Source organism: Sus scrofa, chromosome 6 (genome assembly GCF_000003025.6).
Source record: "Sus scrofa isolate TJ Tabasco breed Duroc chromosome 6, Sscrofa11.1, whole genome shotgun sequence".
Taxonomy (NCBI): domain Eukaryota; kingdom Metazoa; phylum Chordata; class Mammalia; order Artiodactyla; family Suidae; genus Sus; species Sus scrofa.
In genome coordinates this window covers 125,967,845-125,984,991 of record NC_010448.4, presented here as the reverse complement: position 1 = coordinate 125,984,991, position 17,147 = coordinate 125,967,845, and the positions used below count along the sequence as shown (strand labels likewise).

General features: G+C 36.4%; 1 protein-coding gene across 2 annotated transcripts in view; it reads right to left on the bottom strand.

Annotated features, from left to right (window-relative positions):
• Positions 1–17,147, bottom strand: part of PIK3C3 (phosphatidylinositol 3-kinase catalytic subunit type 3) — a 148,156-nt gene that overhangs the window by 53,762 nt on the left and 77,247 nt on the right. For both annotated transcript variants that reach the window (XM_021093598.1, NM_001012956.2), the window contains 3 exon segments: positions 8,506–8,611; positions 6,443–6,559; positions 1,219–1,350 (listed from right to left, as the gene is read on the bottom strand). In XM_021093598.1, the coding sequence (XP_020949257.1) occupies positions 1,219–1,350; positions 6,443–6,559; positions 8,506–8,611 (355 nt within the window).

Below are 17,147 nucleotides of genomic sequence, written 5' to 3'. Positions count from 1 at the left end.
CTGCAAACATGAACTAAGAATTATCTGCATTTAATCTCCTGTACCAGCATTTTTCAAATTGAAAGTTAAAATTCAATAATGAGTTTTAAAACCAATTAAATAGGTTGCAAACAACATTTAAAAATTAATGCAATAGAATAATTTTTAAAATAACAGAAACTATCGGAGCCTATAACATGCAGTAAGGGTAAGTACTATTTTATGAAACTCATGTTTCAGTTGTGCAAGCTGGACTGCCATAGGTTGTCTTAATACAACCTTTAAAAAAACATCTGAACTATGTCTTACTGTATTTACCTACCTTTTTATAAACCCAAGTTGTTCTATGAGCCCCTTCTTATCTGATACAAAATAATATCCCAAAGCAACTTCTGGCTTTCCACCCTTAGAATCAGAAGACCTAAAACACCATGTCTACAGAGACCTTTCGATATGATGCCCAGCAGATAATGATGTATCACAAATAATGACACTCAGCCCATCGGCAGGCTTAGAGAAGGCAGCTGTCCCCCGTTCTTTCTAACTGTCAAAGTGGTGGCCAGCCAAAAGAAGGCCTGGCATGCTATTAAGGACTAAAGAGAGAATAAAAGAAAAAAATTAAGTCATAGGAACAGATATCAGATTGAGAAATTTTGAAAGATTAACCGGGACTCTCATGTAACCCTAAGAAATTGTGAATTGAATGCCTAAGTTTGCAATTTAACTTTTTTTTTTAAATAAAAGTTTACATGGAAAAAAGCAGGTGTGGCTCTGATTAATAGTTCAAAGAATTAAAGATTAAAAAACAACCCAGAGGTATAAAAATATTTTATACATTTCATATAAAAATGCCTATTGGTAATGCAAAAAGATTTTAAATATATTGATAATTAAAAGGTATCTTTTTTTAGGAGTTCCTGTTGTGGCTCAGCAGTTAATGAACCTGACTAGTATCCATGAGGTTGTGGGTTCATCCCTGGCCTTGCTCCTTGGGTCAGGGATCTGGCATTGCCGTGAGCTGTGGTGTAGATCACAGACAAGTCTAGGATCCTGTGTTGCTGTGGCTGTGGTGTAGGCTGGCAGCTACAGCTCCAACTTGACCCCTAGCCTGGGAACCTCCATTTGCTGCAGGTGTGACCCTAAAAAGACAAAAGACAAAAGACAAAAAAAAAAAAGGTATCTTTTTTTGAGGTAGTGTCTCTGGTCTAATCATATACATTAAAGATCCACTATAATTACCTTGAATAATGTAGCTGTTTCTGGGATTATTCCTCTAATTTTCACCTGGGGTTCTAAAGGCAATGGGATAAGTTCCACATCTGACAAGTTCATCTTTTCATTGTCTCCAAGCAATGCCTGTAGTCTCTCATTCTAGGAGAACAAGTTTGAAAGTATTAAGTGAAAATGGAAAAGCGGTTTTTAAAATATATAGAAAAGACATAAAGACTGATTCTATTAACTTCACTATTATATTTATTATTTTAGGGGTACACCTGTGGCATGTGGAAATTCCTGGGCCAGAGACTGAATCCAAGCTACAGCTGGTACCTACACTGTAGCTGCGGCAACACTAGATCCTTTAACCCACCATGCTGGGCCTGGGATCAATCCCATGCCTCTGCAGCAACCTGAGCCACTCTTAACTCACTGCGAAAGAGGGGGAACTTCAATTACCTTTAAAATATCTGCAACACACCATAAAATATGCAAAATAACATAATATAATAGAGATAGTATGTGTGAGAGGCAAGCACTTATAATCCACCTGACAAAAGCAGCAACATGCTTTAAGAGGAGCAACTCCTTGACCTATGAAAAGCTGGACTTTCACAAGGTTAAGGAACACTGCTCTTGCTGCAACTGAGAATCAGGAATATATTCAAGTTGGACATAAAGATTCAATTTCCATTTTCAAAGGATCTGTGAAGTCACAAAGAGAAACTATAATTTCATTTGAAGCTTAGTTTTACATTACCAAATATTAATTAAGAATTCCACTAGCTGCTCCACTGCATGTTTTGGGTTTAGAAAGTAAACTCAATTCACTTGGAGGATTTTACTGTTCAGTAACTCTTATCTGATCAAACTTCTTCTAAGATATCATTTTTTTTTTATTAGTTCACACCCATACTGCACTGAACCAAGATTACAGAAACAGAAATTCAAGTCATGATGAAACGGCTTTGTCATTTAGCAGCATCTATAGTGTTTAAACCAAGCCCATCTATTCAATTTCAAATGGACAAACTTTATCCTTTGAAAGCTGTGAATGAAGAGTGTTGCAATTTTTTTTAAAGGTGAGCTTGCTCTTAAAGCAAGAAAATTGGATCAAATATGCTAATTCTCAAATGTTCCCACATCAGGGCCTTTGTGCTTCTTATTCCTCTGGCTTCATCAGGGCCCTTGTACTTGTTCTTTTGTTGTCTTCTCTAGATATTCACATAGCTTGCTCCCACACTTGCTTCAGGCTTTTGTCCAGTTATCAACTCTCAGTGAGGCCTTCCTGACCACTCATTCCATTGAGAAGTGAAACACAGCCTTAATACTCAAACTTGGCACTTCAAAGTCTCTTTTTCTATTCTGTTTTCCTCCACAGCTTACAACCTTATCTGGGACACTATATATTTTACTTATTTTGTTAACTTTCTCCTCCAACAGGAACGTTACATTCTAAGGGTAGGAATTTTTATATTTACCACTATATCCCCAGAACCTAGAAAAAGTGCTTGGCACATAGCAGGCATGTAATACATTTTTATAGAATAAATAAATATTATAACCTAAAGAAGTACAATGTGAAAAGAGACTAGTTACATTCAAAATGAAAGCTTTAGGAGTTCTCTTGTGGCACATCAGGTTAAGTATCCCTCGTTGTCACTGCAGTGGCTTGAATCACTGCTGTGGCATGGGCTTGATCCCTGGCCCAGGAACTTCCACATGTCTCAACTGCAGCAAAAAAAAAAGCTTTATTATTATTATTTTTTAAGTCTAGAATCAATGCATTTTTATTAGAACTCAAATATTTAGATTCAGAGACCTCAATCAAGAAAGTTTTCCCTAAATGAGATCAGTAAAGGAAAGAAGGTAGCAATAATATTATCATCTGTTTTACCATGGGATACTTAACTCACAGATCCCCTTTTACATATCTCACACTGTGGCATTCACAAGGCTGTGTCTTTCCCAACTGCATTATGAGGGACAGAAAAAAACTACATATGATTTTAAATTATTAGCTGTAGTCATTTCATTATTCCTTAGAGTAACACAAATGATGGAGACAGCCATCTTGGCATTTCTCTGTTATGCCAGGGCTTGTTTCTAGTAAAACTGTGTAAATAAATTTTGTCTTTTATGATATCATGAAAAAAAAAATTAAAGGATGTTTAGCCAGTGTTGACAATTTGGGACTGACTTAAAACATAGGGTATGTAGGAAAAAAAAATTTTGGAGGACTATAAGTTATCTCTCAAGTAGGTAGCTAGTCATCCTCCAAAACAGTGAAAACTGATATGTAGCCAGAGGCTGAAGTGTGTGGTGAACAGAAGAACATGTCACACAAGAACAAACTGTGTTGGTTTAAATATATGCCCCAAACTGACAGTGACAAGAACAGTCATTCCTTCTGTTAGTGGGCGTTTAGGATCACACTGCTTCACATACAGACACCTCTGGAGATGGGCTCTAGGAGAAATAACAGTAGGAATATAGTTTTTGTTTTTGCTTTTGTCTTTTTGCCTTTTCTAGGGCTGCTCCTGTAGCACATGGAGAATCCCAGGCTAGGGGTCTAACTGGAGCTGCAGCTGCCGGCCACAGCCACAGCCACAGCAATGCCAGATCTGAGCCGTGTCTGTGACCTACACCACAGCTCACAGCAACACCAGATCCTTAACCCACTGAGCAAGGCCAGGAATCAAACCCGCAACCTCATGTTTCCTAGTCAGATTCGTTAACCACTGAGCCACGATGGGAACTCCAGGAACACAGTTATTTAACCATGGCTTGTGATTGTTCTAAAAACAAAGAAAATGTCAACTCAATAAAAATGTATTTTTCTTCAGCCTATTTCCTGTTTCCTAACCTTGTTAACATTTCCTTGCACACATCTCTGCTAGGATTTCTTATTAGACCTGATTGCTTGCCTTTAAATTCCTGACTCCAGTTTCCTCTCATAGCTCTGAAGAACAGTAAAATGTGTCACTAAGAAAGATCTTCCAATTATGAGATTAGTAAAGAGAAGATATCAAATGAATCCTTAATATCATTTGGGCTAAAAATCAGGAAAAATGACATATGAAGAACAGATACTCATCTATTCTCATCAAATAGACACCTCACCCTGTTGAGGGCAAGATCAATGTACCTGCCATGAGAAGAGACTGCCAGATGCTATCACAGTTCTGCAATTATGGGCATGTTACTCTGGATCTTCTTTTTCTCAGAAGAATTCTACTCTAAATAATTCCTAGAGGTTCTTTCCATGTCAAAAAGATTTTAAGGGAGTTCTTGTTGTGGCTCAGTAGTAACGAACCTGACTAGTATCCATGAGGATGTGGGTTCGATCACTGGCCCTGATCAGTGAGTTAAGGATCCAGTGTGAGCTGAGGTGTAGGTTGCTCAAATCCAGCATTGTTGTGGCTGTGGCTGTAGTTCAGGCTGGCAGCTGTAGCTCTGATTCAACTCCTAGCCTGGGAACTCCATATGCTACTGGTGCGGCCCTAAAAAAAAAAAAAAAAAAAAAAAAATTTAAGATGTTAAGACCCTAAAATGAGAGCCAGAAGAGCACTGTACATATAAATATGGACTCAGAAAGCCTGGGTACAAATTCCAACTCCAACAGTTACTACCTGAGGACATATGGCAAATTATTTAAGCTCCCATTACCTACTTTTCCTTACAATGGGATAATAATAGTAATTAACTTACAAGGGTGCTGTGAGAATAAAATCAATATATAAAAATTTATAAAGGAACATCAATACATAATCAGTACTTCTAACCGTTCCTATTACTAATAACAGGCATACCTCATTTTTATTGTACTTCACTTCAGTGTACTTTGCAAGCATTACATTTTACAAATTGAAGGTTTGCGGCAACCCTGTATGAAGCAAGACCATCAGTGCCAATTTTCCAAGAGCATTTGCTCACTTTGTGACTGCATGTCACATTTTGGTAATTTTAGCAATATTTCAAACTTTCTCATTATACTTGTTATGATGAGCTGTGATCAGTGATCTTTGATGTTGCTATTAAATTGATCTGAGGTATCACGAACCATGCCCATATAAAATAGCTAATCTAATAAAATGTGAATGTCTTAACTGTTCCACTGAAGAACATGTGATCAAACCCATGCCACAGCAGTGATTCAAGCCACTGTAGTGACAACGAGGGATACTTAACCTGATGTGCCACAAGAGAACTCCTAAAGCTTTCATTCTGAATGTAACTAGTCTCTTTTCACATTGTACTTCTTTAGGTTATAATATTTATTTATTCTATAAAAATGTATTACATGCCTGCTATGTGCCAAGCACTTTTTCTAGGTTCTGGGGATATAGTGGTGAATATAAAAATTCCTACCCTTAGAATGTAACGTTCCTGTTGGAGGTTCAAGACTTCGGTGGAGGAAGTAACTAGCAAGAAAGCTAGACTTGGAAGTGGAGCCTAAAGATGTAACTAAATTGCTGCAAACGCAATAAAACAAATGAAAAGTTGCTTCTTACAGATGAGCAAAGAAAGTAGTTTCTTGAGATGGAATCTACTTCTGGTGAGGGTGCTGTAAATATCGTTGAAATGACAAACAGATGATTTAGAATATTATACCAAGTTAGTTGATAAAGCAGTGGCAGGGTTTGAGAGAAGTGACTGCAATTTTGAAAGAAGTTCTACTGTGGGTAAAATACTATCACAGAGCACTGCACGCCACAATGAAAACAAATCATTAATGAAAAGAAGAGTAAATTGATGTGGCAAACTTCATTGCTGTCTTATTTAAGAAATTGGCACAGTCACCCGAACCTCCAGGAATGATCACCCTGATTAGTGAGGAGCCATCGACACCGAAGCAAGACCCTCCACCAACAGAAAGATTATGACTTTCTGAAGGCTCAGATAATGGTGAGCATATCTTAGCAATAAAGTTTTTTTAACTAAGCTATATAGACTACTTTTTAAGACATAATGCCACTGCAGACTTGACAAACTGCAGTATAGTATAAACCTAAATTTTATATGCACTGAGAAACCAAAAAACCGAAGCAACTCGCTTTACTGTGATATTTGCTTTATTGCAATGGTCTGTCTGGAACTGAATTCACAATATCCCCGAGGTATGCCTGTAATTACATGATAAGAACTTCATAAAATATATCAACTAAGGAATTAGTACCAAAACTCAGTATTTTATGATACCAAGACATTATTAGTCATAAACAGGGTGCAATGCTCACAGGTTTACCTTTTTCTTACGATTCCCACTTTCACGTTGAACTGCCTTCATTAGGTGCACCAGTCGATCTACAAATGTCTGCTGTGCAGCCAGCAACGAACGCATAACTCTGACAGATTTATCACCCTGAAGGAGGAATTCAAAAGAAAGAAAAATTAATTCTAGAATAATGATCAGGACTTCCTCAATACCATGGGTGACCTTTACTTATTCTTCTAATAGCTAAACACTTCAATACCAAGTAAAATTGAAAAAAAATTATCTTATTCACAGATAATGAGGAATCTGCTATTTTAAACATGGCAAATTCTTCCACAGCTGAAAATTACCTGAGTCTTCAGCAAATAACAGCCTATCAAAAATTGCACTTTTTTTCTACATGCAACCTTGTGACAAGAACGAATTCATACACCCAAAATATATTCCCCTCAATGATTCAATACATATCTGGAAGCCTGGAATTCTCATCATGGCTCAGCAGAAATGAATCTGACTAGCATCCATGAGGATGGAGGTTTGATCCCTGGCCTCACTCAGTGGGTTAAGGATCCAGTGTTGCTGTGAGCTGTGGTGTAGGTTGCAAACATGGCTTGGATCCTGCATAGCTGTGGCTGTGGTGTAAGCCAACAGCTATAGCTCCAATTGGACCTGTAGCCTGGGAACTTCCAGATGCCGCAAGTGCAGCCCTAAAAAAAAAATATCTGGAAGCCTATCACATCCTCGAAATGTGCTGGGCATATGACAGAAATAATACTATCTTCAAGGAACTAAATATACACTTTTAAAAGCAAACCTCTCAAATTGCAATTATAGTATGCTTACTTAGTAAAACAGAAGCTATAAAAACTAAATGCTATAAAGTCTAATGTAGTAATTCTTAGTTCATAAAATACTATAAAATAACATTTTTAATTTCCCCAATTACATTGATGAAGGAAGCTGAGCAAATACTATTTATCCTTATTTCAAAGATGAAAATTTATATTCAAAGAAACTGATATTTTCTCACAGGATGACAAAGGCTATAAATGACAGAATTGAGATTAGAGGACAGGACCAACTGCTTATTTGCCAATCAGTTAAATACAGAGAATCTCTGAGCTCTAAGAACTATACCAAAGTTTAGTTTTAGAGTTCAAAAAGATGAGATTTAAATTTTTAAGAAAACTTAAATGAAACACGACACAGCAGATAAAGATGCTCTGAAGTAAAAACATTTCTGCAGCAAATCACATTAATGCTGTGACAGCTTTTCATTGTCCCTACTCCCTCTGCTGGTTGAACTGTGACATTGCCTTAAGAATCACAGGAATACCTGGTGAAAAATGGCTTATGTATCTGTAGAAACTGTAAAAGCAAAAGTACAAGTTATATAAAAGTATCTATAATATGACCATTGCCAGGTTTCCATAAATGTAACTAGTCATTTTTTTTTCTTTTTAGGGCTGCACAAGAAGCATATGGAAGGTCCCAGGCTAGGGGCTGAATCGGAGCTACAGCTGCTGGACCACAACACAGCCACAGCATTGCGGGATCTGGGCCACCCCTGAGACTTACACCATAGCTCATGGGAATGCGGGATCCTTAACCCTCTGAGCAAGTCCAGGGACTAAACCCGAGTCCTCATGGATACTACTAGGGTTTGTTACCACCATGTCACAACAGGAACTGCTATTTCTCCTTTATTTGCCTAAGTGATGAGTTTTTTGTTTCAGGTCTAGGTGTATTTTATTATACCAGGGGTCAAAAACTTTCTGGAAAGGGCCAAGGAATAAATACTTTATGTATTGCTGGCCACAGAGTTTCCATTCAAGCTACTGAATAACCACTGCTGTACAAAAGTGTTCCTAAACAATCTGAAGACAAATGAACATGACTAAGTTCCAATAAAATTTTACTTGCTGAAATGTGAATTATACATAAATATCATGTGTCACAATGTATTATTCTTCTTCTGACTTTTGCCAATCATTTAAAATTAATAAAACCTTAGCTCATAGGGCATGGTGAAAGAGGCAAGAGGCCATATCTGGCCCAAGCAGTGTCTGCCAATCCCTACATTAAGGGTTTACCTTCAACAATGCTTGGCTGAATCGTCTCATTACATTCAAGTACATCTCATGGGTCTTTGGATCTCTCTGCTGAGTATCTTGATCTTCACATTCTACTATCACATACCTTAAAAATATGTTAAGTCATTCATATAAATGTGAAATTAAACTCATATTCATTCTGTAAATATTTATGCCTTTCCATTAAAACAAATAAATTCATATTTGCAAAAATAATTAAGGGGAGTAACAAAACATTTTATCATCACTCCTTTAAAAGTTGAAAATTAAGGAACAACATATATAACCATTTATAAAAGGTAAATTAATAACAGTAATGTCTTAATATGTACAATATCCTAGATTTTCTAAAAATGGCATCAAAATGAGCATTTTCTCCTAATGCTTCATGAGGTACGTAGAGCATTAACATCTTCAGAAATCATATAAACTCACAAATCTACCAGGTAATTCATGAACAAAAATATTTTCAAAATCCACATAATAATTTTGTTATTACATAAGCCTGTCTTATTCTGAAAATTAAAGTTTTTTCTCATTAACGTATCTCTGAAAAATAAAAATCTTAATTTTTGTATTCCCATCCAATTTCACCATTTATCAACATTCCATTTATAACCCTCAATTTCTCCATCATAAAACTATGGTTTTAGCTAGCTAAATTTTTAAAAAATATGAACATATTCTTAAACCTGAACTACTTATACAATGCATATAATCACATAATAATCTGGCTTAGATCTTAGAGGTTATCTAATCTGTGTTTCCAACTGTTTTGATTAGAACAAGCCAGACTAAGAAACGCATTTTATGTCACAACTCATTACACACAGCCACATGTGTACACACAGAAGCATAAAACTGAAAAAAAAATGTTCACAAAGCAATACTCTATGAATATTTTAATACTTGTTACTCTGTTCTATTTAAACAACAAATGTTAGATTGCAAGCCTTTAAAATTGATTTCAAGGGATCATGATTTGTAGTTTGAAACTTGCTTGTTTCATCAATAGCAAAACTTAGAGGTTGCTATATGTTGTCCATGGTGGCACAATTAGTTGACTGAAGAGCTGAAATCAGAACCTTGGACTCTGGACTCCCTAGGCCAGAAGAATTCTTTCTCTTCTACCAAGCTTTAAAAAGCTTACTGTTTCATCTTTAAAAACACAATGAAACTTTTCAACCCCCTTAATTGATAGTTAAATTTCAAGTCACTGGGTTTATTTTTCTCTTTTATACTATTTTCAGGAAGGAAAATATTTAACCATCTAGAAGGTAAACTTCATGAGACCAGAGAGCTTACTTGTCTGTTTTGTTTGCACTATACCCTCAGCACTTCCATGCCTGGCTCATAATATTCAATCTATTGATTGAATGAATGACTCTATATTCTTACGAATTTATTTATGTCAATGTTGATAATTCTCAAAATATGAATATACATTCTTTTTTCATATCTAAGCCCTAATTTTATATTTCATTATGTGGCTGGCTTTTACATTCATCTGCCCGAATTTTCAAGCAGCAGATTTCCTTTTCAAGACATTGCTTGTCATTTTTAACTGAACATGTTTAAAACTGACATCAGACTAAAAGAGTTATTCTTCTAACTTAGCTGAAAGTACTATCAAATATTACATACATTCAGGCTAGAAATTCTCATATGGCAGGGTTTTCAAATTCAAGCTTTCTCAAAAGTCAGGCTGAAAACATAAATGTTTGAATCACTTGACTATATGAAAAAAGAAGTGAGGTTGTAACCCAACCAAAGAACATAGGCTCTACCTAAAACTATCACCAGCACTGTCTTTGATTTGTGGTCTGTGTATCTAGAGCCAAACTTAGTTCACATTCCCCCACTTCAAATATCTATTCTTAATTATTCACTAGAGTTCCCATCTTGGCTCGGTGGTTAACGAATCTGACTAGGAACCATGAGGTTGGGGGTTCAATCCCTGGCCTCGCTCAGTGGGTTAAGGATCTGGCATTGCTGTGAGCTGTGGTGTAGGTCGCAGACACGGCTCAGATCCCCCATTGCTGTGGCTGTGGCATAAGCCAGCGGCTACAGCTCCAATTAGACCCCTAGCCTGGGAACCTCCATATGCCGTGGCAGCAGCCTTAGAAAAGGCAAAAAGACAAAAACAAAAAAACAAAAAAAAATTATTCACTGGACTCTATTGCTTTTTCTTACAAAATGCTTCTTATAATATTTCTGTATTACTAGCCAGTCCATTTGGAATCAACCAGATAACAGCTTTTATCTGATGTCTCCAACTCCAAAAACAAACCCTTTATTGATCAATATAATCATCCTAAATTTTCTTCTTTAAGCTACCTTCATCTTCTCCCACATATATCGACAAAGACATTAATAGCTTCCTAAACAGTTTCTGTGGCCCAGAGCTTCTGGTTCAAACTACCACTATGCCCAATTTACGCACTCACACTCCAGTTAGATCCACTCTCTAACTACCCTTCATATATACCCTCTTTGTGCTTCTGATCATGTTTCAGTACTGTCCAGAAACACCTTTCCATCTCCATCTCTCCTTATTCTATCCACCTTCAAATATAGGTGAAACTCCATCTCTTCAGGAAGTCTCTGCAAACCCTTCTCTGACTTCCTAGAATAGGCAGCCTCCCACACAACCTGTGTGATAAACATTAACTTGCTCATCACTGTTTCACATGTTTACTCATAGCTCCCTTCAGAGTTATGAAAAAACTGACATTAGATTCCATATCTTAAAAATCTTTAGTAGTCCTTGACACTAGTAATACAGTCTCATACCTAGAAAATATTTTAAAAGTTGATAAAAGTTAGGAGCCATCTCCTCTTGACTTCCCAGTGTGACGCTATACCATGATAAAAAACAGGTGTTCTGGAAGTCCTCAGAATTTTCTGTAAAGTGGTACGAGGCACTAAACCAACATATTATGTTCTCAATAAGAGTTCTAAATCAAAAATTCAAGAAAGGAGTTCCAGTCATGGCTCAGCGGTAACGAACTTGACTAATATCCATGAGGATGTGGGTTTGACCCTTGGCCTCGCTCAGTGGGTTAAGAATCTGGTGTTGCCGTGAGCTGTGGTACACATTACAGATGTGGCTTGGATCTGGCATTGCTGTGGTTATGGCACAGGCCAGCAGCTGCAGCTCAATTCGACCACTGGAACCTCCATGTGCTGCAAGTGTGACCCTAAAGAGAAAAAAAAAATCAAGAAAGCATTCTTGAATCTTGAATCAAGAAAGCCTTATAGCCACAGGACACATATGGCTAGTTAAAATAAAATTTGTTAAACAAAATTTAAAATTCAGCTTTTCACACGATTCATATTTTAAGTGCTCAGTACCTGTGTGTATAGCATGATGATTTCCATCACTGGAGAAAGATTCATCAGATAGCTCTGTTCTAGATGAATAAGCTAAGGACAGTTAAGATAAACTCATATTTCCTATTCAAGATATTCCAGGATGTTAGGTTATTTTAGGAAACAACCTAGATTGTCAGACAGTGATTCTAAACTATAAAACTGTCATTACAGTTCTATTCAAATCTAATCCATATCCTTCTAACTCTTAAAAGTCCTTGATGGTCTCCATTACCTCAGAATACACATTGTCTTTTCCTGTGTTTACCCAGCAAACTCCTTTCTAAAGGAGCAATACAGATGACCACAATATACAGGCTCCATTGCTTTGTTCAGTAAACACAATGGCTACAGCTGTGTGATAAAGGTCACACATCAAACATTTCTCAAAATTATTCAAGCCAAAGTTCTGATGCAAAGAAAGTCCATCTAAAATAAAAATGACAGTGTTATCTCCAAAATGAAGGATAAATTCAGATCAAGACTAAAGGACCTAGATTTGAGTCATTTCTGAATTCTCAGTTCACAGTAGTAAGTAGGTTTTACAAAGCACTCTAAGGTATTTCCTTGAAACCTGTCATTTTCAAGTAGAAATACAGACAAACCTGCCTGGGTACCCACTATATAATGACATCAGCCTACCTGTTTCCTGGCAATTTCATTTTGTGAGGTAAATAACCTTTATTACTTTGAAAGGCCTTAAAAGTTATAGGAAAACATGTCAAAGCACCCAAAGTTTACTTTCAATTTCAACATACTGGAATGGCTATTAAAAAAAAAAAAACCTGGAACGATTTATAGATCCTGACGTCCAACATTTTACAGATTGGAGACTATAACTCCCCTCTGTGGTTTAAAAGGTTGACACTATTCATTTTAAAAGGATTGTCTTACCACTATAGATCCCTAAGGATTCAGCTTTGGCAGAAATACTGTTTAAATCAATGGTAAGAGAACAAGTGAAAAAGGAAATTCGATATGCTCAAAAGGAAATAGCACAATCACTGAAAATTTGTATTTTAATACATTTGTTATAATAGTGTAAGATAAGACTAAGAGACATATAAATTGTTACATATGATTAATATTTCTATACTGATCTGTCCACATTCAAAAGGAAGGGAATGATCACTTTAAGTCAACTATTTGAAATTACTTCTCATACTTTCACTGTACAATCATAGAAGTTGTGCCTATCAAAACAGCAGTCCACATCAATAGCTTTTTCTCCCCATAAGTATTTCTGAATATGTAATATGCAGACTGTAAATATGGGAAAAACAATTACTCCTCAGAGAATGAACAGACACAGCACATTCCATTACTTCAATGAATCAGAGACATGGTGGGAAAACACAAATCAAGTCTAAGTTTGATGGACTGCTTATGAGACTGGGAGCTAGGGCTGTATTTTGTCTATTATCTATGGAGAAAACAAAGTGTTCTTTCTGAACAGAAACTGTTGCCTCTTGGAGTTTGTTCATCTAACAGGTTTCCTACTGTTCAGTACTTTCAGAATAGTTCAAAAACTCTTCCTACTTGAAGTAAGATATCAAAGATTCTATCTCGACTAATTTCAAATTTTACAGTGAAATCTGGTCAATAGTAAAGTCCAAAGTATACATAATATTAAACACCACATACTCAGTATATGTACACACAACTCTTGTAATAGTGATTAGACTATAAATTCTGAGCCAAAACAAATGTTCCATGAATATTACAAGGAAATAAAAATATCTATAAAAGAACTTTTAGTAAGTAATTTTAAGATAGATATAAAAATCTTAATTTTAAATACCTGAAGCTTGTAAGTACTTATATTTAAAAAGATAATTTTTCCTTCAAATTATTCACCTAGATTTTTATGAGGAAATTTTTGTCACAACAACAGTGAGTAAGATATACACTTAAGAATTCATATTGGAAAAAATTCAACCTGAGTATAGGTTATCACTTATACAAGTTTTATTTTTTTATTTATTTATTTATTTTTTTTTGTCTTTTGTCTTTTTGTTGTTGTTGTTGCTATTTCTTGGGCCGCTCCCGCGGCATATGGAGGTTCCCAGGCTAGGGGTCTAATTGGAGCTATAGCCACCGGCCTACGCCAGAGCCACAGCAACTCGGGATCCGAGCCACGTCTGCAACCTACACCACAGCTCACGGCAACGCCAGATCATTAACCCACTGAGCAAGGGCAGGGACCGAACCCGCAACCTCATGGTTCCTAGTCGGATTCGTTAACCACTGCGCCACGACGGGAACTCCCTTATACAAGTTTTAATCAGTCCCTCATTCATAAAGTGACTCTGTGGAGTATGGATTCTGCTTGTTGCTTTCACCAATGAACACTGAGTTGAGATGATTCTGTAAGTATGCTTTTAGCACTAGTTCAGAAGTTTAATACGTAATGTTTTTTCTTAAATCAGTTAATAACATTTTTCTCTCCATTATGAAGTTTAATAGGTAATGTTTTTTCCTTAAATCAGTTAATAACATTTTTCTCTCCTCATTATGAAGTCTATTGGATCCACGGGTAATTTTTTTTTTTAAGTTCCCAGGCTAGGGTATGCCACAGCCACAGTAACACCAGATCCAAGCTGCACCTGCGACCTACACCACAGCTCATAGCAACACCGGATCCTTACCCCACTAAGCAAGGCCAGGGACTGAACCCACATCCTCATGGATACTAGTCAGGTTCATTACTGCTTAGCCACCACAGGAACTCTGGAATCATGGGTAAATTAAAGTGTACTTTGAATATGCAAGCAGTTTCAATTTTATAAAATCTAAAAACTGTTTTCTAATTAAGGAGCCATTGAAAAATGACACTCCGAGAATTCCTGTTGTGGCTCAGCAGGTTACGAACTTGATAATTGGTGTCCATGATGATGCAGGTTTGATCCCTGGCCTCGCTCAGTGGGTTAAGTGCTGCAAGCTGTGGCATAGTTTGTAGATGTTGCTGTTGCTGTGGTGTAGGCTGATAGTTACAGCTCTGATTCGACCCCTAGCCTGGGAACTTCCGTATGCTGTAGGTGTGGCCATAAAAAGAAAAAAAAAAAAAAGAGGAAGAGAGAGAAAGAAAGAAGGAAAGGAAAGGAAGAGAGGAAAGTGGGAGAGAAGAAGAGCAGGAGAAAGGAAGGAAGATGATACTCTCGTATTTCTCGGGATTTTCCAACTGGCTTCTTGGGGTAGGTTCTGGATACCTTAACTATAAGAAAAATTACTTTTTTGTTGGCCATAAAAGACTTTTTCCATTTTCCTTGCTAGAAATAGTTGAAATAAATTTTTTAGGTACACAAAAGTTAGCATACAGTCACATGTGAAGAGTTTTTTTTCATCTTTTACCCTTTGCTCTGTCAGTACTTCTAACCGGGATACGGATAAAAGACTGCATGAATAAAGAGACCTGTGATATGACAATAAAATAGGAAATTGGAGGAGTTCCCATCGTGGCGCAGTGGTTAACAAATCTGACTGGGAACCACGAGGTCTCGGGTTTGATCCCTGGCCTTGCTCAGTGGGTCATGGATCCGGCGTTGCTGTGAGCTGTGGTGTAGGTCGCAGACATGGCTCGGATCCCGCATTGCTGTGGCTCTGGTGTGGGCCGGCGGCTACAGCTCCGATTCGACCCCTAGCCTGGGAAACTCCATATGCTGTGGGAGCGGCCCAAGAAATGGCAAAAATACAAAAAAAAAAAAAAAAAAAAAGAAATTGGAGATTTTCCTTCTGAATTATATTCTGTCAATGTGGGTAATATTATGAAATACATTTTCTAAAATCTACTGCTTTTATGGTTCCATGTCAGAATTCATGGAATTCTATGGAAGAGAGTGGAAAAAAGTAACAGCTCTTGTTTTATTAAAGAGCAAAGAAAAGTAAAAAAAACAAACAGAATTCAGATTAGAATATGGAGAACATTGGGAAGCAAGAGGTTATATTAAAACGATATAGGATTCGACCCCTAGCCTGGGAACCTCCATGTGCTGTGGGAGCAGCCCAAAGAAATAGCAAAAAGACAAAAAAAAAAAAAAAAAAAAAAAAAAAAAAAAAAAAAAAAAACCGATATAGGAGCAATTTGGTAATATGAGGATTTCTAAGTAAACTTTTCAAGTAAAATGGTGATTAGCAACTAGCCAAAACATTTTGTGGGTATTTTCAAAGACATACTGAAAGTTTTTGAGATAGAAATGTAGTTTTATGAATACTATATTAAATTACTAAAGTGAAAGCAAATAACTCTTTTTCTTCCTGCTACTTAGGCCAAAAGAGGTTAAAAAAAAAAATCACAGGTTCTAAAGGAGGGGAAAATGACTGACTTAGTTAAGATTGTTTATAGTGGTTTTTCTTCAGTGGAAATCATAAAGCTAAAACTAAAATACCTGTTACGTAAATAACGGACACATGTGTTTATTAAAAAGGCCTTTGATTGATTTACCTATTTCTTGGCCTCGAGGAAATTATCTAGGATGACACTATGGAGAATTGGAAAATGAAGTTAAAGCTTGACTTGATCTGCAGGATAGTTTCTCCAAACTCAGTCTAAAACAATAGAGTACTTGGTTTAATTTCCTCATGGAAAGCAAAATGCCTCATTATTCTTCAAAAGCAATTATCTTTCCGAATTGATATCTATTAATTTGTATTGTTAAACAGAGTAAACCGAGCAATAAGATTAGATGAGAGATCATTTCACAGTTTAAAAAATACCACATTTCTCAAGCAGTTTAAAAAAATGTTCTCTCAAATCTGCAGGAAGCTTCAGGTAGAGCTTACCCGGCTGGCTCTGACCTTTGTTTGCTCTCCTAGGCTTTATTCTCTAGAGTTTAATCCTAGTGATTAAACCAAATATTGTTCTTTATACTTTAGTCTATGACAGACAAAAGGAGTCATGCTTCATATTAACTGTGTCTCGGGAAGTCAGTTAACCTTTCTATGCCTTCGTTTCTTTCTTTCCTTCAACTCACTCAGAAAATCTGCTCTCATATAAAATAGAGATACTCACACTTGCCCTATTTAATTTCACAAAGAAAAATAAAAAAGGTCATTGAAAATACTCAGTAAATGACAAAATGCTAGATAAACAATTAATCCTAGTTTAGGTTTTACCAATCTCAGTTACATTATGCCTCTGCTTCAGTTTCCTCACCTGTAAGATAAGTAACTACAAATTCTAACTTTCTATTTTTGCATGATTCCAATGTTTTAGTAAATAATGTGAAAAAATACATAGTCCTAAAGGATAATGCAGTATCCATACTTATGCT